General features: G+C 58.6%; 1 protein-coding gene across 4 annotated transcripts; it reads right to left on the bottom strand.

Moving 5' to 3' along the window:
• Positions 1-1227: 1227 nt before the first annotated feature.
• Positions 1228-23538, bottom strand: ULK1 (unc-51 like autophagy activating kinase 1). Of its 4 annotated transcripts, none has more exons than XR_012125687.1 (28): positions 23187-23538; positions 22638-22730; positions 22518-22559; positions 14659-14691; positions 14315-14351; positions 13533-13706; positions 13331-13404; positions 12958-13059; positions 12293-12351; positions 12119-12201; positions 11717-11767; positions 11396-11484; positions 10493-10646; positions 9622-9682; positions 9341-9430; positions 8758-8883; positions 8035-8183; positions 7868-7954; positions 7199-7467; positions 6402-6595; positions 5971-6080; positions 5754-5897; positions 5103-5296; positions 4794-4966; positions 4604-4722; positions 4208-4365; positions 2896-3128; positions 1228-2819 (listed from the first exon to the last, which is right to left on the bottom strand). XR_012125687.1 is itself a non-coding variant. In XM_037014207.2 (28 exons), exons 1-28 carry the CDS (start codon positions 23295-23297, stop codon positions 2764-2766), a joined length of 3168 nt encoding a protein of 1055 aa, XP_036870102.2. In that variant the 5' UTR covers positions 23298-23536; the 3' UTR covers positions 1228-2763. The 4 variants fall into 4 exon arrangements, 3 of the variants coding, with proteins under 3 accessions (XP_036870102.2, XP_036870103.2, XP_036870104.2); XM_037014207.2 differs by having other exon boundaries at positions 2896-3031; positions 23187-23536; XM_037014208.2 differs by lacking the exon at positions 14659-14691 and having other exon boundaries at positions 2896-3031; positions 23187-23536.
• Positions 23539-24347: the final 809 nt, after the last annotated feature.

The following is a 24347-nucleotide window of genomic DNA, read 5'->3' as shown; positions in this document are numbered from 1 at the left end:
AGCTTTATTCATAACTGCAAAAGCTTGTAAACACCCAGATGTCCCTCAGTAGGTGGATGGATAAACTGTGGCACATCCTGACAGTGACATACTATCCAGCACTGGAAATGAGCTGTCACACCATAAAAACGCAAAGGAATCTTACATGCCTATTACTAAGTGAAAGAAGCCATCTAAAAAGGTTATAGGATTCCAGCTGTGGCGTTCTGGAAAAAGCAAAAGTATGGAGACAGAAGATCTGTGATTACCAGGAGTTGGGGGTAGGGGCTGAGCAAGTGAAATAGGGGTTACAGTGCCAGAAAACTCTCTGTGGTACTGTGGTGGTGGATACGCATCAGACAAGAGTGAACCCTAGCGAAAACCTCGGATTCTGGGTTAGTATAGGCTCATCAATTGCAGCTTCTGTGCTCCACCAACACAAGTTATTGATGGGAAACGGGGATGGCGGGGTGAGGGGAGGAAGGTGTATGGGAACTCTTTACTTTTTGCACAGTTTTTCTGCAAACCTAAACCTGCTGTGAAAAGTGAAGTCTATCAATTTAGTGATGACAAAATACCATGGACATTTTAGCATGTCCAGAGTGGACAGGGTGCCATCTCCCGACCAGCCTTCCTGTCTGCAAAGGAGCACATGCAATACAGGAAGCCAGGCCCCACCTTCTACTTCCTCCAATGCCACTCCAACTTTTGTGTAATATTGCGGTTAGTCTTAGGTAACAATGAGTTATTTTTAACTTACAAAAATAACATGTAGTTTTAAAAATATAAACTCTACAGCAACAATAAAATGAGAAGCCACCCAATCCAAACATGGGCAAAAAGACTGGACGGACATCTCTCCAAAGGACTTAGAAATGACCAGCAAGCACGACACATGGCTTGAGGCCAGTAATCACAGGAACATGCACATGAGAACCACTGCAAGGACCCCTGCACCCACCAGATGGCTAGACTCAAGCTGCAGGATGGTAAGAGTCAGGTGCAGAGAAGTGGGTGTCCTGCACTGTGGGCAGGACTGACGTGGTCCAGCTGCTGCAACCTGGTGCTGGTTCCTCCAAGAGATACGGAGTCACCATGTCACCTGGGTTCCCTCTGGGAACAGATGGTATTCCTGAGGGCCCAGGAGAACAGATTCCACTGGGACATAGGTCAGACCCAACTGTGCTGCAGGTGGAGGCACCCAAGCTTAGCCCACTGTGCGAGGGGTGGGGGTGGCAATGCCAACTCGACAATTCCAAAGGTTTATTTCCTTAAATCGGGATTACACAATAATGCAAATGGGGAGAAAATCACACAAAATTCCTTTTCAGGTAGACCAAGGGTCAAGTGCAGTGTTGTGAAGAATGGGGTCAGTTGGTGGCTTGGGCACATGGCACCACAGAATGGGCATGGGAAGCTGCCCATGGCGCCAGCCTCCCAGCAGCCCTGAATTCCAGCCAACCATATGCAATAAACAGGAACACATTGCATGTAGCAAGGAAAAAATAGTCACTAGGTGATGAGGAAAGAAACAGGTCCTGGGCAACTTCTAAGTCCAAGCACAGTGATAACATTCCAAGTGTGACAGACATGTACAGATCTTCATGCCTGTGGTCTAAGACCCTAAACCCCTTACCAGGGATGCCTGGACTGGCCAGGAGCTTCTCCTGCACCTTGGGGACACATTCAAGGGGCCAAGTCAGAGCCGGGTGGACAGGGAAGGCCCCTTGCACCTGGAAGGCTTGGCTCCCCACAGACCCCCTTGATGTTAGCTAGGACCTGCCTGGGACACCCACTGACATCCAAACCTACTGTGAATGCTGTGGGGAGGCTTTTGCACAAATGCCCCCTCATCTGCCCACCATCACCAGAGATGGGGGGCAGCAGGGCAGGGCTGCCCTAACAGCATCACCCATCTCCCATGACAGCCTCCGAGGTGCTGAGGCCCCACCCTGTCCTGACCTGACCCAAATCAAAAGGCCCTGAACTCTCCAAGTTTTCTTCTTAAAAAAAAAAGAAGAAAGCTACAGATTCATAAGTGTGACAGGCTGCAATGTCTGTTCTTGGTTTACAAAGCTGCTTCCTATTGTCCATCCCTAGAACACTTAAATAAGATGGCTGTGTCTCCCCAAGGTCTGGGGTGGCACGCACAGCACACACACTCACACACGCTGGGACTATTTATATATGTATACATGTATATGATATGTACACGCCTTGTAGTGCAACAGCCGGGACTGAGCTGCGGCCCAGTCCACGTCCGCCTGCATAAAGTGCTTGGTGATTAACAAAGCTGGATGGGTGGTTTTGGGGAAGGGGGGCCAAAAGGCCACATTTTTTCCTGGTGGAGCCCCTGGGCAGGGCTGGCAGCTTTGGCTTGTGTGGGCACCCATCTCGGGGCCTCTGCTTGTCCTCAGCTCAACAGCAGGCAGCAAGGCTGCCCTCAGTTCTGGCTGGGGTGGGGGATGCCCATACGTCCCCACCTGCCATCCACTCAGCTGGGTGAGTTCTGCATGTCGGCTGCAATCTCTGACCCCAGCAGCCTGGGGAACAAGCCCAGGTTGGGGTTCTGTTGGGGGACCCTCCAGTGCCCCGAAGTCTACTGCAGGAGCCCAGGAGAAGTAGCTGGAGGCCTGGCTCTGGATGCTGGGTGGGAAGCTCAGTCCTTTCCTGGCACCAGAAGCAGTGCCAAGGCTGTGGGCTTGCCCCTGGGGGCCCGGCCAGCACACCACACTGCCCTTTTGGATTGGCAGGGAAGGGCTCAAGGGCCAGGGCTCTGAGAGGTTAGGCACCAATGCCGCTCAACAGGGCTGAGAGTCTCCGCTCAATGCACAGCTTGCCTGCAGTGATGAGGACACCCTGAGTGGGCTGCCCCACTGCCCCCTCCCTCACCCTCCCAACCCAGTGGGCACTCACACTTGGCAATGTTCTCCACATCCACCTGGTCCGTAAGGATCTGCTGCAGCCCCTCCATGAGCAGCAGGGCTTTGTGGTAGCGCTGGACACAGTCCTCACGACGGTGGAACATCTCATCTAGAGCAGCCGACTGTACCTGCTCCAGTGAGGCAGAGGCTGGGCCCGGGTGCCCCCGCCACCACGGACAGGGAGCCCTGGGTCGACCACCCGCACATCTGCATGTGGCCCTCAAACTGTGAGCGCAAGTGATGGTGCAGCACCATCAGGGGCCATTGGTGTCACTAGGGGTGTAAACAGAAGCTGGGGCCTTACAGGTCAACCAGCCAGCTCTAGCCCAGGAAGTCAGTGCCACCAGGCAGAGGACTCCCTCCATCCCATCATCACTGTTAGTGATGGCCCAGCTCAACGGGCTCAGTCCTGGGGAGGGGAGGCAGACTCTTGTTCAGACCATGTGTGGTTTTACTAGACAAATGAACTTTCTCAGTAACAGGCACTGCCTCAGGAAAAATGCTTTTTGGGCAGAAGTATTCCAAAGGAACAGAAGGCAGGGCACCAGGCAGGCTAGTCCCCTGAATGACGCCTTCTGCAAACTATGCATTCCATATGGGGCTGCCTGTGGTGGCTGCTTCTGGAGACTGACTCGCCTACTGAGGGTCGTGGCAACAAGGTCTTCCATTTTATTTGTATTTTTTTGGCCATTTCATTTTCTTGGCTTTCTTTTTAAAGTACAGCTAACACACAATATATTGGTTCCAGGTGCACGGCACAGTGAGCTGAGAGTCAGGTGTGCTCACCACACTAAGTGTGGTTACCATACCACCAGATACTGCAGTATCGTGAACCATTCCCTATACTGGGCCTTGGTCCCCATGATTAAGTATCGTATAACTAAAGTGTGTCCCTCTTTGTCCTCTTCCCCTCTTTCTCCCATCCCCCCAGTCCTTCCCGTGGCAGCCATCAGTCTATGTTTCTGAATCTGTTTCATTTTTTGATTCCACACATAAGTGAAATCATATGGTTTTCTTTCTCTTTCTTCAGTGAGTATAATGCCCTCTAGGACCATCCACATTGTTGCAAATGGCAGGATTTCATTCTTTATGGCTAATACTCCACTGTCTATATGGACTACCTCTTCTTTATCTGCTCACCTATAATGGAGGCCACATGGGGAACCTGAGTTTCAGGGAGGGGTGTGGTAGGGATTCCTGGGCTGTGGAGCTGAATGTCAGGAGAGCTGCTGGGGTCCGGAAGAGCTCCCCATCTGCTGGGGATGGGCTTCTGGAGTACTTTTCCACCCCACCCACCGGCATACCGTCTGCACTGCGTGGCTGAAGATGAGCTGCTCTGCGGTGGCATTCTGGATGCGGCCCAGCAGCCGCTGCTTGTCTAAGAGGAAGCGTTGCAGCCGCAGGCTCAGGCCCTGGCAGGACACCACACTGGCCTTGTACAGCTCATTTAACCGCCGCACCACTGTGGGGGTGTGGCCCGTCAGTGCGGGTACCCCGTAGGGCACCAGTGGGCAAAGCCCCCACCATAGGCCAGCCTCATCCAACCCCATGGGCTCCACTCCAACACATGCGGGCCTTCTCACCCCACACCAGGGCCCCCTTGGAAAGGCCTCTGGCCACTGGACCCCAGTGGTTAGCTATCCCTCCCTGCCTTGAACATCCTGGGACACCACTGAATCCCCCCTGGTTACAGCACACACCCTGCTTCACTGTGGACGACAGGCAGAGCTTGCCAGCCCGGATCTGGTTGATGGCAGTCTGCAAGCCTGAGGAGAGCAGCTCAGCCACCTTCAGGTAGAGCACCAGCTGCTCCGCGAAGCTGGGGGTGGTGGACTGTCAGGTGACTCGCAGCACCCCCTGGCCCGGCCCCCGCCCACCGTGCACACCCACCCCCACTCGCGGCTCAGCAGGCTGATCTGGTCGGCCACCACGCTCTCTTGCAGCAGGTACTCGGACCCCCCAGCCGTCTCACTGGCACTGCCCTTCAGGGCTGCAATCTCCAGGATGTGCTGGACGAAGACGAGGGTGAAGCGCAGGCTATGCAGGATCTCTGTGTGCTCTTGCTGTGGAAAACTGGGTGGCTGAGTCCGGCCCACCCTCCTCTCCCGAAGCTCACACCCCCATTTCTGGAGGTGCGTAACTCCAGCCAGGGGACCAAGATAACCTAGGCCTCAGGCATGCCCCCAGCCCAGCCCTCACCTCCATGAGGGTCTCCTCGGGAAGGTCAGGGGCCTCGAAGGTCACGGCTCCCTGCAGGTTGGCGGCAACGGGGTCGGCCAAGCTGCAGCAGTGGCTGGGGGCTGGGACCTCCGGGGTGGCCTCACTGCAAGCCCCAGGTACCAGGTGGCGGGCAGAGGAGGAGCCAGCCGAGCTGAGTGAGCTTGAGGAGCCCACTGTGGAGGGGGCAGTGAGTAGAGGCCCCACAGCTGCCCCAACTTAGGGCATGCTGACAGCACTCCATACCCACACGACAGACCCTCACCCCTCCCCTCTGGACTCCTCTCCCTCCAGGCCAGCTGTGCCTCAGTTTACCTTCATTCCCTCCCACCCTGAGGAAAACCCCAAGTAGAGGCCTTGCCCCTTCAAACCCCCCACCCCCACAGGTGGGGACCCTCCAGTGGAGGTTGGGGCTGCAGAGGCCTGTCTGCATGGCTGTGCTCAGCCTGGGGAGGCCTGAGCCTGGGCCTCCTGTTGCTACAAGGATGGCCTGCCTTGCCAGGGTGGCTCCGTGAGGCAGCCCCAGGCACCATCCCTGTGATACTGTGACAACGGCAACTATGCCTCATGCTGCCTGACTGAGGAGCATGCATGGCTGCTCACAGCCGCCTGGGGGGCACTGGACAGTCTCACCTGAGAACATCCTGGTTCTCAGGCCCTGGGGTGGTGTGGTCCCACTCGGCGGTGAGCCCACGGTAAACACCACAGGTGACGGGCTGCTGGCCCTCCCTGCACGGGCTCCTGGGTGCAGGTTCCCTCCAAGGCCAGCAGAGGGCGCTGGAGGGAGAGAGGAGGGGCTCAGGGCTTTCGTGCAAGGCCCAGGGGCGCCTCCCACCCAGTCCCAGCTTACTGATCTCCATGGGCTTCTCCTGCAGGCTGTCTGTGCTGCCTGAGTCTGGGGCCTGTGTCCCAAATGCAGCCTTAAGGAGTAGATCAGTGAGACGGCCGGTGCTGAGGGACCTGCAGGGAGAGCATAAGGAGGCACCCTGGGTCCCGGAGTACCAGGCCCCACCCTGCCACAGACACCCAATGTTCCCTACCATGGGCAGGGCCAGAGCGGCCTCCTGGCCTGGTCAGAGGGCTCAGCCCAGCCCCGCCAAGCACACAGAGCACTTCATGTGGTCCTCTCGCCCAGCCCAGGGAACATAATGAGGCTCCAGAGGGGTCCCACAGGGAGGGTGCAGGGTGTGCCCCCCATCACCACAGGATGTAGGCGGTACTGGGCCTCACCGACCCTTGAGGAAGTGTGACAGGTCACACTGGGCAGTCCTTGCTGCTCACCTGCCAAAGGGGCCCTGGGTATCCTCAGTGGGCTGCAGACCAGGGCCCAGTTGCTGCCCCTGGAAAGGCCCTGCCTCCGAGAGGTCAGGCAGTGTCCGGTTCCGAGGTGGCGTCATGACCACACCCTGCCGGGCCAGTAGGGTCAGCAAGTTCTGGGAGCTGGGGGTCTTGGGGAAGTCGAAGGCAGGCATGGCCTATGAGGGGCAGGTGGTGGCTGAGAATGGCCTTGATGCAATGCCAACAGGCCCACACCTGTATACGCAGGGCCCCAAACTTCCATATCCCAGGTCTTCACAAGTAAAGGCACCTGTGTCCATCTACACCCTCAGACACCACAAGCTAGCTCCAGGTTCTCGTCCCGTTTCACACAGGAAAACTAAGGTTAAAGGTGACCTAAACAATTTGCCCAGGGTAGCAGCCTAGGATTTCTGGAGCTGCAGCCTGTGGATCAGGGCTGAGACATTTCCCATCAAGGTCCCGAGAGCAGATGATTTGGCTTTGGGCAGCCAGTCTCATGGGAATGTGGCTGCCCCACATGTAGACAGGGAGACTGGTGGAGCCAGCCACCAGCCAGTGCAGACCAGGGCCCTGACAGCAGGCACAGCTGTCCTGGAGCTTGTCACCTGCCCCTGGACCCTTCACCTCCCACTGTCAGGCCCTGTGTCCTGGGGCAGTCCTGCCAGGCACACAGCCCAGCATCAGAGCAGGTGGTGGTTGGAAAGGGTCTGCAGTAGAGCCTCACTCTCTGGTCTTCCCAGGATGGCCACTCCCCTTGCCCTGAGCTCTGGGGCTGTTACCTTGGTGGGGGACCCCAAGATTGGGGGTAGGGGAGTCCGCTGCAGGAAGTCAGGCAACTTGGGCGAGCCACGCAGCGGCCGGAAGGACTGCAGCCCACGGGATGGCTGTGGGGGGCTGGCCTGTGGGAGGCCAAATGCTGTCCCCAGTGGGTCAGTGGGAGGCTTGGGCAGCTTGGGGTGAACGACATGCAGGTCAGACAGGTTGGGAGCGCTGTGCAGGCGGCAGCCAAGGCCAGTGGTGTGAGCAGAGTGCTCAGGCATAGAGGAGCCTGGACAGGACAGCACAGGCCTGGCTGCTGCCATCTGTGGGCTGTTGGCCCAGCCCATCCCACCACTACCCCTTTATCCTCATGGCCCCCTGTGCAAAGGTGTTCCCAAGCTGCACTGTGCATCCAAGGATGTAGGCACAGAGGAGCCAATACCCGCACAAGGTAACACAGTGAGGACTGGGTGAGGACTTGAATCCCACAAACAGCCTCAACAACCTCAAGGCTGGAGTGGCTCAACACACAGCCTCAGAATATCCAAGCTTCCTTCTATTTTTAAGAATTGCTGGCAGCGATAAGCCCAGGAAGAGGGCTCCTCCCTGGCAGGGGAGGCCAGGCCAGCCCAGCCCCTCCAGGCCCCCGAGCTATGTACTCACACTAGTTGGGTTGGGGCCGCACCTACCTGGGCGAGGGGACCGGCCACCCCGCATCTCGGCTCCCTGCAGGGAGGGCACTGCACTCCAGCCTGGCCGCTCAGGGATGGTTCCAACTGTGGGGAAAAGGGTCACTATTCACCCCTACCCCTGCACAGGCAGCCAGTCACATGCCACAGCTCACACGTGGGCTCACCTTGTGGAGACGGTGTGTGGGGCCGGCCCCCACCAAGGGAGAGCTTCCTGGCCAGAGCAGCTCCGTGCTCAGTGTGGGACGGGGGCGAAGGACTAGCCCGTGCAAAGCTCAGGGGGCTGGTGCTGCCCGACCTGCGGATGGCAGAGGACCTGGGGACAGGAGCAGGTACAAGGAGGTGAGCCCAACACCGCCGCCCAACCATGCACAGCCAGGGCCATGCCCATGCCAGATGGCTCACCACCTAGTTCATAGAATGAGCCGCACCAGGAAGGTCAGGCCGCTCAACCTCCTGCCTGGAGCAACAAGTAGGTGGGGAACCCGAGTGCTTCCCCCTGGGCACCCACAAGCCTGAGATCACAGTACCTGCCAGGACAACGAGCCTGCAGGTTACTTGTGCGAATCACAAAGAAGGTGTCCTCTCCTCCTACACGCTTGTTCAAATTTACAAAATCAATATTGATTCTGGAAAACTCAAGACACTTGAATACTATCTACCAGAAACCTGTAATAGTAAACCTGAAATCACAGCATGTCCACAAAATGAATGGTGGCACTGAGTTACGCAGTGTGCAGCCTGCCTAGCTGTGCATGTGAGGCAGCCCTGCAACTCTCTAAGGAGACTATAGTGGGGCACTTCTCACTATAGTCCTCTAGGACATGCCTGGCCACAAGGAGCCCCTGCACTCACAGGGGGTCTGGTATTGGGAAAAGGGCTGCACTCACCGTGGGGTCTGGAACTGGGTGGGTGACTGTAGGTTCTGCTCAATGCGCTGGTAGTTCTGCACCTGGGTGGGGACTGGGATGGGAACGGATACGCCACACCTGCTGCTGGAGAATGGGCCAGCCCGGCTGTGGTGGGCAGAGAAGCTGGGGGTCATTGGAGCTGGGGCACTGGGATGAGCACCAAGCCCAGAACACCTTGGGGCAGAAACCACGAGACCACCTGCTTCCTGTCTCTGCATACTCCACAACACTGTCATCTGCACACCCACCCCATCTTCTGTGCCCCAGTGGCATCTGCTTGGACCAGCCTGGGAACATGAGTAAAAGGTCCGCCCCCGCCCTCCCAGCTCCGGGAGCCTGAGCCCACCCTGCTGGCACAGGTGGTCCCTGGCAGCTATTGAACTATGGCCCCTCTACCCTGGTGCCCTCTGCTGGACCACCCACGAGGACGACAGTGTCCTGCCAGGCATGAATCAAGTCAGGGCTGCTGGACACCTTTGCTGCCCACCAGCTGACTTAGGACTGGGGGTGCCCTGGCTCTGGCCCACACCCTGCCTTTCCTTAGCCCCATGCCTCTGCTCACCCTGAAGGGCTGGGGGAGCTGCTGCAGGGCGGGGAAGGCGATGGTGTCCGGCCATGGCTCTCCAGGCCAGCTGAGGCCACCAGTGAGCTCCTAGTGGGATCAGACAGGCAGGGCTATACCTTCAGGTCACACTTGCACAGACCCCAGCCCCTCCCTAGGACCCCATTCTATGCCAAGCAGAGCCAAGTTGGCCTTTCCTGTACCCTCACCCAGGCGGGGCAAAGGACATAGAGCAAGCACGCCCCTTCCCAAAATGAGGACGGCTCAGGATGGGGGCTTACCCGCTGCACATCAGGCTGTCAACTGGGGGCTTGGCACCAGCTACCTCGGCCACCAAGTCACCTGCACATAGGGGACATGTAAGGCTGGACCTGGGCATCTCTTGCATTGGGACATGTCCACTCTGCCCTCTTGACCACCTCACCTGCCATGGCTCCCTGATGGAGCTACACCAAACTTGGGACAGAGTGGCTTTGAGACAAAAGTGCCTCATCCTGGAGGCAGCTGGGAACCAGGCCATGCCCGGCCCAGCACCTGCCCCCTCTTCCATCAGGGGCATGAGAGTCCCCTTTGCCATCTGCATTTCAAGAGCTTGAGAGAGACCCTGGACACCCCCTGACTTCACCCAACTCCAGCCCAGCATCCCAGCTCCCAGGCTGGGCCTGAGCCCTCCTCCAGGACTACAGAGCCTCATCTGCCCACTCGCAGCCCTCCCTGCCGCTGACAGGCCCAGCACAAGTCCATCGCTGCTCCCGGCAGATACCAAGGCCCACTGCAAACCAGTCCTGGCCCAGGAGTCTGGCACCAGACAGCCAGGGCAGTGTAAGGAAGTACCAATGTCTAGAGTCATGCGGGGAACTGAGGACCCCAGGGCTTTGACAATACCAGCTCAGTCACTGGGCCTGCAGGCTAAAGGAGGGTCTTTCACTACCCAGATGCCACATGTCTACGGGTCTTACGAGAACCCAGAACCCAGGCCAGGGTGGCATACAGAGTACCTGCCTGGGGCCTAGGCCCAATGGCAGGACTTGGCTTTGCTATCTGGCCAAGCCCACCTGATGCACAAGCTCCCAGGGGCACATTTTAGGGCCCGCAGGTAGAGACATGTTCATGCCAGGTGCACGTGTCCCCCCAAAGCCCCCAGGCCCAGACCTGGAAACTGGGCTGGGACCATGACGAAGTCATCCGTGTCACAGGACGAGTCCTTGCTGCTGCCGCCGGACTCCCGAGAGCCCTGCAGGAAGCCAGCAGCATCGGCTGGGGAGGTCAGCGTCTTCTGGAGCTGCCGCTGCATGTCTCCCAGCGACTAGGGGTCAGAGGTGAGGCCACTGAGAGCCAGCCCAGGCCTGGGCAAGACAGGGCTGCTGGGGCCCAGAAAGCGCTCTGCTCTCCCTGCAGGACAATCCTCCTCCTCCTCTTGACTTTCTGAGATGCCACCCCCAGGTCAGCCTGAGTCCCATGGGGCTGTCCCAGATGGGAGCCACCTGTCTCCCAGGGCAGATGAAGTGATTGGCTCCCACAGAGCTGAGGAGACACCGCACCTCAGGTGACTCCCCACTTCCCCATCTGTCAGCAAGGCCGGTCCTGCACCCATCTGGGGACAGAGCAGAGAGGCTGCAACCCTCAGTATATGGCCCATGAAACACCTGCCTTTAGGCCTGAGCAAAAGTCCTACCCCCGCCAATGGCCCGGGACCCAGCCCCTGCCTGGAAGGAAGGATGGGCAGAGTTCACAGCCGTGCAGTGAGGTCCCCACTCCGTCACCCTCAGCAGACCTCATCCCACCTATGCCGAGGTCTGGGGCACAACTACAGAGGCTCTCTCCTGGTCCTGGGCTCACGGGCTCCCTGCCCAGGTTTCTACCTATAGCCCCACAGCTGCCATGCGTGCCATCAAACATGGAGGTCTCAAGGACTTGGCTTCTGGGCTGCTGGTGGCAGGACTCAAAAGTCTTGGCCTACGCCTAACACTTAGTGTGATGCAAGCATGGGGGTGAAGGAGGTGCCCTGGCAGGAGTGAGAAGCCTGCCCCCCAAACCCGAGGAGGCCCGGCTCACCGGCGGGGAGGCCAGATGCGAGGTGGAGCTGCTGCTGGAACTGCTGCCAGAGCCCGAGCTTGGATAGGAGGGCACAGGCACTGGTGGGGCTGGCAGAGGACTCAGGTCAGTGCGGGCTCTGCCCTCTGGCCGCTGCAGCCACATCCCCACTCCACCCATGTGGCGGGCTCCCTGCCCCAACCTGGGGAAGTCCCGGCCCCACCCCCAAACTTGCTGCACCAAGTCAGCTGAGCCCAAGGTCACCCCAGGGTAGAGGAGGGCTGAGGAGCCCAACCCCAGGAGAATGAGGGGCATAGGAGCTGGGACCCTCAGTGAACTCACACTTCTTCACCGTGGCACTGGCATCAAGAAAAGGGTGATGGAAAAACTCATCTGCAGGGTTGGAGGCAGGGTGAATAAGGCCCCAGGAGGCCCAACCCCCAGGGACCCAGAGTGAGGGACCCACACCACCTCACCCTGGGGCCCAAGCAACAGCTGGCTTTGGCATCTACCCTGGTCAGCATCACACCAGGTGTGGAGGGAGACAAAGCCCCCACAGGCGGCTCTTAAACACTCCTGGACAAGCCCCACCCAGGCCAGCTCCCAACCCTGCCCAGTGGTGGTTTCCCCGCAGCACATCCCATTGCACTGCCAGCACCATTGGGAAAGGGCCTCGCAAGCCAGGAGTAAGCAGGATGCTGCTGGGAAAGCTGCTGCCCCAGCCGGTCCAGAGACCACACTCACCAAAGTCCATGCGGTCTTTGTGGTTGCGCTGCAGCAGGGCCAGGAGCAGCTGTCTCAGTGGGGCCGAGGTCTCCCGGGGGATGCTGGGGTGGGACCAGGAGATGACACTGACAGGGCAGCCCAGCTGCGAGGTGTGCGGGCCATGGGGGCCTCGGCTGGGGGAGGGGCACTTACGTGGGCACCAGTGTCTTGTTCCTCTCATAGAAGAGGCGGAGGTCCTGGGGGCTGCTGGCCTGTTAGGGAACAATGACCTGAGTGCCCTGCTGCCCTCAGACATGGCTCCCGCCAGAGCCTCTGACTCCTGCATGTGGCCCCTCGGCCAGGCCTGGTACAGACACTGTACATCCCACAGGTTTCCAGGGGTGGGGGCTTCCCATTCCCCCAACCCCTGACCACCACACATACCACCAGGCCACTTAAGTGTGGCCAGGCAGGCCAGAGGCAAGGTGGCCTGGATGGGCACACTCCAGGCACCTGGTATGATTAGCTGTTTGATTCTTTGAGTGGAAGAGTAGTCTGTGCACTCCACCCAGGAAAAGTGCCCTAGAACAAGCTCAGCCCTCCCAGTGGCACCCTGCTCCATGGGGCACAAGGCTGGCACATGGGTTCATGCACTTGTCCACTCATGAGCACTGCTGTGTGTCAGGTATGGCTCCGGACACCAAGGACAGCCAAGGCAAGGCAGCGCCCTGCCTTCTTGGGGCTGATGTACCGCGAGGGAGGGGAGCAGGGTAGAAAGGAGGCCTGGAAGGAGTGAGGGGCCAGCCTAGGTCAGTGGGCAGGCAGAGAGGGCTGTGAGTAAGCTGAAACAGCCAAGAGCCAAGCTGGGACCCGCTCACCTGGAAGGGTGCCCTCCCAGTCAGGCACTGGTATACAATGGTGCCAATGCTCCACAGGTCCGCCTTCCCATCGTAGTGCTGGGACATGATGACTTCAGGGGCCTGTGGGGTGTCAGAGAAAGAGATGGGTTGGCAATGTGCTAAGGCAGGAAGGTACACTGAGAATGTACACTGATCAAAACGTGGTGCCAGATGATGGAAACAAGACACCAGCCAGCTGTCACCCAATTGCCATAGACTTGGAGGGACAATGACTGCAGCCACACTGGCTGCCGCCCTAAGTGAGGCAACAGGACAGGACTCAGCACCTAGGGAGGGGCCCACTGATGGTGGTCCTCACGTGGGGCTCAAGGTACTGGGGAGGCCCACCTACCATGTACATGGGGGAGCCGCAGAGTGTGGCTGCCATCATGTTGCTCTGGAGGTACCGAGCGAAGCCGAAGTCAGCTGCGGGCAGGGGAAGTGTGAGGAGAGTACCCGCGCCCAAGCCCAGAGTCCCTGCACGGTACCAAGCCACCCCACCTGTGCCTGCACCCCTGCAGGGCATCCCTGCACCCATGCCACCCCAGCCTTACCGATCTTGACACGGATGTTGTTGGGGTTGGCGCGGCGCCCGCCAGGGTTGGACAGCAGAATGTTCTGAGGCTTCAGGTCACGGTGGATGATGCCCTTGCTGTGCAGCAGCCGCATGGCACCTGCAATCTGCTGCAGGAAGAGCCGGATGGTGTCCTCGCTCAGCGTCCGCATGGCTTTGGGGAGACGGGGTTTGCTCACCTGGGTGCTAGAGCAAGGGGCTGCGACACTGCCCAGCCCTCTGGCCCCTGTGACTGGGCACAGCAATGCTCCACTGCAGCCCATTCAGCAGCCTCCTCCCCACCCTGCCAACTCCAACCTCTCAGCTCTGCAGCCCCACACACCCTGGTCCCCTCAGCAATAATCAGTCCTTGGCCTGCTCCTCCAAGCAAACACTACAGACAGCAGCCCTGCAATCAGCCCCCAAGTGCTTGGCACTCCAGGAGCAGGCATTGAACAAACCACTGGGGGCAGTGAGCAGAGAAGGGGGCTGTGTGCTTCAGGGACCTGGCAGGGCAGGCAGGGGCAGGTGGATGGCACACCCCAGCCACCCAAGAGGGGCCCCTCCACACAGGGTCTGCCCTGTGAGGCCATGCCTAATGGTTCAGGCACCAAGTGTGTCCCCCACAGAGCTCTTCCGCATCTTTCCCACAGGCACCAGGGTATGGAGTGTCCACCAGTGACATCAGGCCAGGGGAGCTGGTTCCGCCAGGCTACCCCACAGGCTAGATCAGGGTGAGCTGGGCACGCAGCATGCCCGGCCATGAGGCATCAATCCACTCACTGTGCAGATAGTCAGCCAGGTCCCCGCCGTTACAGTACTGCAAAAGACAGTGACACCCTGGTCAGACCCTCCAGGCCTCCCTGACCCTACACCTCGATGCCTGCTCTCTGGGCATTCAAGTGCCCTGTCCCACCCCAGAGCAGTCGTCTCCTGCAATCTGTACTTGAGGTGGTCAGCAGAGGCACTCTTCATCACTTGGGACCTGCCATGGCTGTCAGGGCACTTGGTGTGGTGGCCCTAAGCCTACAGATGTATGGACAACTTCTAAATCCCAGGTGGCAAAGTCCCAAGAGCTGGGAGAGCCTGGCCTCCCTGTTCTCACAGCTGGGCCTGCAGGGACTCACCTCCATGACCAGGTAGACAGAATTGGCCATTTCCTGCAGGACACAGAAGAGGCAGTGAGAGGTGGAGGGGAGCATGCCATGCCCTGCCCTGCCCGCCCTCTGGGAAGTCTGAGCCTGTGTGACCTGGGCACTTGGCACCTGCAGGTGCCCCCACTTACCACCTGGGCTACTGCTAGGAGAGACGAGTGGACATCGCTGGCCTTGAGAGCCCTGGGTCTACTGTGCCAGCCCTTAGCTGGTTGGCTAGTGGCCAGGAGATGAGAAATCTGACAGCCAAGTGGGTGTTTGTGTGTCATTTTGTTTTTGAGGCCATGGCATATGGGCTTGAATGACAGGAGCAACCGCTAATCCCATCATTACCTTGCCAAGTCTGGGGAAGGAGCTGAGTTCCTGGTAGGGGTGTCCAGAGTGAGGCATGAGCCCTGCCTCTGAAGGGGGGCCCTCAACTGCCCAGCTCCCCACCAAGACCAGGGTTAGCCCTAGCCAAGGTTCTGACAAGGCTCAGCTTACGATTGTACGAGCGTTCAGTGCTGGCTGAGTGGACCTACCCAGTTGGGGACCCAGGTCCCAAAGAAGGAACACAGCCAGGGTGTGAGGGGTCTTAACAATAGAAAGCACTCAGCTCTAGGCTCAGGAATCAAAGCACCAAAGGAAGTTTGGGTCAGCGCTGTCAGCCCATTGCCAGGCAGCAGCCCAGGCCAGCTTCTGGCTCGGCTCTCAGCCATGCATGGCCTCAAGGTACCCCTGACATCCTCAGCTCAGTCCACCCCAGGACATGAGGAGGCACCCCTGACACTGGAGGAGCTGAGGGAGCCCCACTCCTAACAACCAGTATTCACATGGCCCTGGGCCACCAGCAACTTCACCGGGGGCAGGCCATCTCCATCAAGGCACCAGCAGGATGTGTCACTAAGATCCCCAGGTCAGGAGCGAGTAAACTGGGGACCGAGAAGCCAAGCCAAGCCAAGCAGGCAGGTGGGTGGTAACCTCCCTGGCTCTCCCGCAGACAGGCCCCCCAATCCTGCCAGCCAGCGCTTGTGGCAGAAGGCACAAAGCCCCCAGCCCCGCTGGTGATCTGCTCCCAAGGCAGCTCCAACTCCTCACCCTTCGGTGCAAGGGTAGCCCCACAGCTCTCAAGGCATGGGGGGAGGGAGCCAAGAAGGGGTCCCAGGGAAGAGGAGGGCACCCGAGGCCAAGACACAGACCAGACCCCAGCAGCAGACTACCGCCTTCCACTCCTGTTCAGGTCCCAGGAAGCCCCCAACCCTCACCTGGTAGAACAGAGAACCTCTGCTCAATAACTCTGCCCCCAGGACAGAACCTGGGCTCAGACCCACACCCAGTGGGCTAGGAGCAGGGACACACAGCCACTGGTGACACCCCATGTTTAAATGTCAGCCCCCCAAAATAAGAGAAGGCCCCTGCATCCTTGGAGGACTGTGCATCCAGGGCAGGGCTGCCTTGGGGAGCAGGCTGGGGCATACCATGAGCTTTTAGGGTGGCTCTGTCCAGAGAGGCAGGCCTCAGCCCGCCCCACCTGAGCCCTCACAGCAGCTGCCACAGAGCTGGGAGCCTGCGGCAGCCCCCAAACCAGCCGTCCAGGCCAGCTGCTGCGGAGAGATAAGTGCAGGTAGGAGAGTCCCCAGCCACGGGGACCCATGGGAAGGGCCTGAGCCAGAGGAGGCGGAGAGGCTCTGACAGCTGGGACAGGAGCCAGAGGCCCTCAGATGAGGACCAAGCAGAGGGGGAGGAAGGTGCAGAGATAAGGACCCAGAAATAACGCAGAGCTCGTACGCCAACTCCCTGTGCACACAGGCCACCCGCCTCCTGGCCAGCCATCACCCTGACAGCGGCTACCTCTGCTGACATGAGGGTGTGAGTGTGCCCCCGGCTGCTCCTCGCCAGGGAGCGCCAGGTGCTATGAACGCTCTTGCCATGAGTAGTCCAGAAAGGCTGAGTCCCTTGCTCTGGGCCACACAGCCAGAGGGGCAGAGAGGGGACTCAGGCCCAGGAAAGCCCCAGACTTACCCACGGAGCTAGAACAGAGTGACCAGAGCAGGCAAATCAGCCAGCCATAGCATGCACCCCATGTGCACTTTGCACATGCTAAGTGTCCTCAGGGAGTGGCCCCCAAGGACTGGCAGGGATGGACACTTCTTCCCTGAAACCCAAGATAACCACCTTCAGGAAAAAGGTTCCCTTTGTGCTCCAGAACCCACAGGACCCCCATGCAGGGCCTGGCCCAGCTCCACCCCCACCTCCGCACACCAGCCAGGACAACCTTCCGAATGTGACAGCAGATACCCTCTCTTCAAAGACCCCATCCCACAGTCTGCAGGCCAGGCCCCTGTACACTCTTAGGTACCATCCTCCCATCCCCACTCACCCCTGCCCACAGATTCACTATTCCTAGTGCTCTCCCAGGCCTTGCTCCTCCCCACAGGAGGTCACAGCAAACTGTCACCTCTCCAAAGGCCCCCTTCCTGGTGACCCTGATGCCTTCATAGTGACTCAGCCCCTCAAGAGGGCCGGGCCCTCAGAGCCACAGACCAGAGGCTCACCTGTGCATGGTTGGGGGTGTCCAGGCTCCTCCTCCCTCTCATCTTTGTCCCTGTCCCCCCCAAATAGGCCCACTCTGTGACAGACCACAGAGGGTCAGGGGGTGGATAAGGGCACAGCAGGCTGAGGCCCAGGGGCTGGGAGGCCAAGCCTACCTGGCCTCAAGGCATTCAGGCCTGGGGAGACCCAGGGTCCCCCACCACCCTACAACACAGGACAGCTTCAGATAGGCCCCTTCCTGTCTGCCCCTACCATAGGCTGGGCCCTTGGAGGCCCATCTCCAAGCTTGTTAGCCTTTGTGTGGGCTAACTCCCCTGGCAGCAGGAGCAAGACCGCATCCCAATGGGATCAGGAAACATGCCCAGGGCTGGGAGGCAGAGGATGGTTCAAGTATGTCCAGCCCCCCCACCCCCATGCCTGCACCTAGCCAGGTCCCAGTAGAGCCTGGCAGCACAGCCACTAGCCATGGTAGGGACAAGAACGTGGGGTCCAACCACAGGGCTCCTGGGTGGGGTTTTTCCAGGGAGGTTGCATGCCCTGACCCTTCTCCAGGGCCTGGCCTCCCTACCCACCTGGGGCCATGCAGTCACTGCTGGGTGTCCCCCACCCCTCCCCGGGGAAGCCAGGACCCCCAGGAGGAGGGAGAAGTCAGCACAGCCCCAGTGATCATGACTGACAGCTGACAGCTAATGTGCCCCAGCCCAGCCCAGCCCACCATCCAGAATCTGGATAGCTTCAGGGTCCACCCCCACCAGCCTCCACATGGGCTAAATCTGGTATTCACCAGCTCCCCAGGGAGCAAAAGGGGACCAAACCACCTCCTTGGGGTCAATCTAGAGTCAGTCTAGACACTTGAAAGGACCAGGCCAGCTTGCTGGGGCTCCTACTGATTGCCTGATGCCAAGCCAGTCTCCCCATTTGAGGAAGAAATAGGAGTTCAGGTGGCTCTCCTTGAGCTTAGGCAGCAGGTTCTCAGGAGCATATTCTGCTACTGACATGTAAATACATAAGTGAAGCCTGGCCCACCAGACCCCAGACCCCGCCCTCACTGCTCCCCACTGCCAGCCCAACACCCTGCAACCCAAGGACTAGGCAGGTTCGACTAATTTGGAGCCTGTTGAAGAAAAAGAGTGGATCTGCAATTCGGTCTGTCACACAGTTGGCAAGGCAGGGGCAGGGCTGGGCTAGGAGTCCAGACTTCACCACTGTGCACACCCCAAGGAAGGGGGTGATGACCCACAACCTGGGCACTGGTTGTGTGGGACAAAGCAAAGCCTTTAGAAGGAGAATCAAACAGCCCTGTCCCTTTCTCAACAGCATGCCCATCAGTCCCACACGCTGGCCTGGGGAACCGGCCCATAGGACACACCAACAGGGTGCTAAGGTGCTTTGCTAATAGGATCTGACTCCCAGGCAGGCAGGAAGGCAGGTGACCTCGTTAACTCCTCAGGAGCCAGCCACCTTGGTTTTAGAAAGTGGCAAAAGCCACAGCCAGGGAGAGGACAGAGCCTCCCACAGGAGCACAGCTGCTCCCCACCCTAGGGTGGGCTCTTGGGGACAGCTTCCAGAAAGGAAGGGACCTGGCCCCCACCAAGGAGGAAGGCCCACCCCCCTTCCTCAGGGAGCCTCCTCCAGCTGCCCATTGTGTGGCGGCTCCCCTAGGGCCAGCCCCCAGCTCCTGCTTCCCGCAGTGGGCCTGTGAGACCAGGAAATGCAGGGGACACTTCCAGGGCATGTCGTGTGAGCTGGTGCAACCCCTCGGAAGACAGAATCTACATATTCCTCCCAGAGACCCACCAAGCCCTAGTTGATGCACACCCCAGTGACACTTCAGATTTGACACCCAGATGCCCGTACCAGCGCATCATCCAGGGATGAACCTGAATGGGATGCCATAGGGCAATGCAGAGATAGCCCCCATGGTGGGACGGTGTGACAGCACACAACTAAGACAAACTGCGGGGGTCCAGAGCTCAGGCAGGCGGACCTGTAGGAAGTCCCCATGGACAGTAGGTTCCTCTGGTAGGTTCCCCACGCGTTCCTCTGGTGGGGAGGCACTTGGGGACCAGGTTTCTGGGACTAGCCGAATTCGATTTCTTACACTGCATTAGTCACACAAGTGCCCACTTTATTAAGCACTTTGTATTTGCATTGTGCACTGTCCAGTATGTATTGTACTTCCAAATTTTCAGTTAAAAAAAAAAACAGACAAAACAACAATAATACCACTTTGCAGTCAATTTCCAGAACTACCTGCATCCTCAGGCCTACCCATAGGCCAGTTTTGGAACCTAGTACCAAGGGGCTTCAGCACTGCCCACATCCCCTGCTGCTCAGGCCCAGATTGCCAGCCCCTGCCCCTTTCAGGGAGGAAAAAGCAAGACTGAGGATTGGCACTGCCCTGAAAGGCCCCAAAGTAAGGCAGGACACTCCCTTTGACCAAGGACTACACCAGCCTCAAATCACAAGGAGCTGGCCTGGCTCTGCCAGGCCCAGGGTGACTGAGTCACGTCCAGCTGTGGGAACCTGCCGGACAGCGCGTGGGCCTCAGGAGTGGGAGGGGTCACTGTCAGCAAGGCCTGTGGCCATCAGACCACCTCCCTCGGCAACTGGGCAAGGCTGCTCTCGGACACACAGTCCTGCCCCAATCCCTGTGATAGCCGCTCTCCCTAGGCCGCAGACACCACACAGTACCCTATAGTGAGACCAAGAGCCCAGCCCCGTAATCCTCAACGGAAGGCCAGGGTCTCCAGCCACCAGCCCATGGGTCTGGGGGCCTCAGAACAAAACACAATCCAAGAGGCCCACCTCCCAGGCACCCATATCAGTCTGACAAATGTCCCTTGTCTGTATAGCCACACACAGAACAACCTCAACAGACAATAACAAACCTGAGAGGGGAAATTTGGAACTGATTGTGAAAGGGCTTTCCTTAACACATAAAGAGTTTCTACAAATCAGTATTTACGCAGTACTTACTACATAGCAGGCACAGATCCATACACCTAACATACTGACTCGGTGGTCGTCATGACCACCCTGCAACATAGGTGTACTGTCATGTTCTCCAACACTGAGGCACCAGGGTCACACAAGTGAGTAAATGAGGAGGCTGAGCTCAGAAAATATGGCTCCAGGCCCTTGCAATTAGCCACAGTACCATCAGCTTCAGGAAAAAAAGGCCACCAGGACCCGCGCCCAGGGCAGGGGTATGCCTAACATTCACATGTACATCTCATGAGAAACAAAGCCTCGAGAGACGCCATCTCCACCTCCTGGACAGGGCCAAGATGGAAGTCTGGTAACTAACCTCCTGGCAGGGACATGGGGAGACAGGCCTCCCTGTGTACAGCACACTACATGTCCATGGTCCAGTCTTCATGGACCACATTTTAACATCTGCTCCCAAATAAAAGCAGACACCCCTCTTGCCCAGGAAGTCAACATCCAGGACTCTACCCTGCAGACATACACATGGCAAAAGTGAGTGCAAGGGTAGTCACCACCCTGCAACGTGTCAGAATCCCAAAATAACCTTGAATCCCATGAGTAGGGGATGGGCAGGCCAGCTCTGGGTATGGGTATGGAATCCCACATGGTGGCAGGTGACACCTGCAGCAGCTCACCCTCCACAGCTCTCACTGCAACTAGTGTCAACCAAATCCCAAGGTCTGCCTCACAAAGAGCAATGGAAGCACAGAGAGGTCAAACAAGTGCCCAAGGACACACAGCTAGTTTAAGTGGCAGACACCAGTCATCTATCTAGCTTCAGAGTCTAGGCTCTGAACCACTGTGCTCAGAGATGGTAACCTGGTGAAGAAATCTGTGGTGAATTTCCCTGGGAGGGGAGGGGTATTATGTAGAGGAATAAGGAACCACCTCCAAGACACATGCAAGTGCAAAAGCCATGGTGAAGAACAGTAGGTGGGGTGTGGCAAAAGCATACATGAGATTGTGTCCCTGTCCATGGAGAGATGCAGAATACCTGAAGGAGCTGTGGCACCTCTGGGGAACACAGGCTCCACTGGCAGGGGCAGAAGAGGTACCTTTTTGCCTACCACTTCTGTAAATTTTTTTTTTTGCCCAATCACTGACTATCCAGCTTTAAAGCCTTTTTTCCTAATTCCCTGTCTCATACAGGAGTCCAAGGACTGGCTCTGAGCACTTCCTCTGCTGTGGAAGCCGCAGCCAGCCCAGGAGGAAGTGGTCTGCCCACAGCCAGGTGCTTGGAAGGAGGCAGGAGGAGGGAGGGGGAAGGAAGAAGGGAGGGGCAGAGAAGGGAGCTGGAGGCAGCAGAGGGAGGAGGAGGAGTTAGGCACTGCCCTCCCAGCCCCAGGACACAGTGTCTCTGTGCCAGGCTTCCAGGTACTTGCTGTCACACTGGACCTGTGCCCTCCCACGTCACCTCATGTCATGCCACAGCCCCCAAGGCCACAGCCCAGCTCTGAATGGGGAGGGAAGACGAGGGAGGAGGGATGAGGCCACCAAAACACATTCAGGCTGTGAACTTCCCCTCAGCCAGGGGCTGGTCCCGTGGCCTCAGTAAACAGGTTTTAAAACCATTAGTCAGCACTTTGGCCCTAAGCTCTGCTGCCTCAGGTTCTCAGTCCCCAAACTGGATATCCAGGGTACGAGACCCTTGCCGAGGATGGCCCTGCTGCTAGCCCAGGGGCCTGGAGCTGTGGGGGAACCCAGGAGCGGCCTCATGGGCCAGCTAAGCCTGAAGTGGCCTCATCAGACAGGTCACTGCCTCCCTCCTACCTCCTGCCCCTAGAAGCAGGACCAAACAGCCAGCAAGAAGGAATCTCCCTCAGCCCCTCCCCTCCCCTCCCCCAGTCTGACGCACGGAGAAGCCAGCCAATGCCAGGCTGCTGGAGCACTGTCAACAAACAATCACCCAGCCAGACAGGTGGGCCAGGCTGCTGGGATTGCCTGGGGCCTGCGCTGGGGACAACACTCACTCAGGTCAGGGCCACTGGGTCAGAGCACTCATCCTACCCATGGCCCACCACTGGCGCCTTTGTCAGTCCGCCAGCCAGAGAAGGTGGGGACTCTACGACATGCCCAGAGGAAGCCCAGACAGAGCCCTCTGGCCTAGGCAGGCCAGACAGCTGTCTACATACAGGGGCACCCAGCTCTTTCCCCAACACAAGATGCTGGCCTAACACCATCCACTACGGACCAGGGTCTCCAGCGCCTGGCTGGCCTGGGCTCTATCCTCTGGGGTCTGAAACTGTGCACAGGCCAGCCTGGGAAAGTACCACACCCCCTCCCCACAGCGACCACAGCCCCAGCCTCACCTGGAAGTCATACAAAGCCACGATATTTTCATGTTTCAATTCCTAGGGCAGAAACCAAGTTTCTTATGAGCGAGGCGGGCTCACCCACCACTTCCCCTCCCGCTTCTCATGCCAGCTCACCTTGAGGATCTTGATCTCCTTCCCCAGCAGAGTCTGGGACTTGGCCAGGTTCTTTTTGTTAATACACTTTACCGCGACCTCCAGATCGTGCTTCTGAAAACAAAGCAAGGACGTTCTTCATGGACTGGGAACCCTGGAACCCCTGGAAGGCCGCCCACAGGCCAGGTAAGCACCTGGCAGTGTAGGTGGTGGGGTCTCCCGGAGGTGTGGGGATGAGGGGCCCCTGAAAGATGTGGGAAAGGCATGAGAGGGCCTTGGGGCTCCCCAGGGATGTGGGGGTGGAGGTCCCTAGGAGATGTGGGGGTCCCAGGGGATGTGGGGATTCGAGAATGTGGGGCTGGGGGTCATTGGGGGTTGTGGAGATGAGAGGATGTAGGGATAAGGAGGTCTCCAGGGGTGTGGGGTCGGGAGGGGGAGGTGGCGGGATAAAGGAATGGGGTTGGGGGTCCCCGGAGTTGTGGGGGTGAGTGGATGGGATGAAGGGCCCCCAGGAGCTGGGGTGAGGGTGGGGTCGTCCTCTCCGGGCCTCGCGGAGCCGCCGGCCCTCACCTCGCGGTGGCGCCCCTTGAAGACAACCGCGAAGGCCCCGTGTCCGATCAGGTCCTTGCGCGAGAATTCGAATTTGCCCACGGCCTCCAGGCCGCCGCGGCCGGGCTCCATGGCGGGCGGCGGGCGCGCTCAGGCGGCGGCACCGGCCGGGGGCGGCGGGCGGGGGCCGCGCCCCATTGGGCAGGCCGGCCCGCTGCCTGCCCCACGGGCCACTCAGGGCGCTCCTGGCCCGGGCTGCTAATTCGAAACAACCCCGGCTCCGGGTCGGTCTACGGCTCCGTGTCCAGCTCCGACTCCAGCCGGGAAACAAAAGAGCCGGGGCCACAGGGCCCGGAGCCTGAGACGCCAGCGCAGGCGCAGTGCGCGCAGGGGGGGGGTACGCGGGGATGAACGGGGGGCGGGGCCCGGCGTGGACTGGGCTGCTTGGGGCGGAGCGGGGCTGCTCCGTGCGGCGCGAGCCTGGAGGACAGAGGAGCTTAGTGGATGGTGAGGCTGGCGGTGGCGGGGCCCTGAGTGGGCGTGGCCTAGAGAGCGGACGCGCTGAGTGGGTGGTGGGACTGCTGGGGCGGGGCCGGGAGCGAGCCCGCCTCCTCGCCGGCGGAAGGGTAGACCAGGTATCCTGGGCGAGGGTGGCCAGTCTGTGAATCCCAGAGGTGCATATTTTCTTGTCTTGCTAAGGCTGCCATTAATATCTGAATGTGGCATGTGTATCCCAGGTCTAGGGACTCTATAGAAGAAATTGTTAGAGATGAGCTGCGTTAGACGTTACACACTGAAAATGCCTTCCTTAGTAACAAATTGTCCACCACACTGCACCAAAACCTAGGAAATAGCCCACAAGTCCATCAGAGAGGAAAGGTTAGATAAATTATGGTGCATCCTTTCTATGGAATAATGCACAGCAAATTCTCAGACACAGGGTTAAATATATGTAAGCAGCTCCAATGTAATTAAGTGAAAGCAAAATGCAGAACAGGGAACTGAGGTAATATTTGTCATTTTAAAAAGTCACTAGAGGGAGGTGTGTATATACAATAACTACATGTGTACACAGTTATATGTATGTATATTCATGTGTGTAGTACACAGTAGTATACTGAGTAAGTATAGTATGCAATATAATTATAACAGCTAACCCACTGTTTACCACACGCCAGGCCG

Source organism: Manis javanica, chromosome 15 (genome assembly GCF_040802235.1).
Source record: "Manis javanica isolate MJ-LG chromosome 15, MJ_LKY, whole genome shotgun sequence".
NCBI classification, from domain to species: Eukaryota; Metazoa; Chordata; class Mammalia; order Pholidota; family Manidae; genus Manis; species Manis javanica.
Note: the sequence above shows the minus strand (reverse complement) of the source record. Positions and strands in the feature narration are given on the sequence as shown.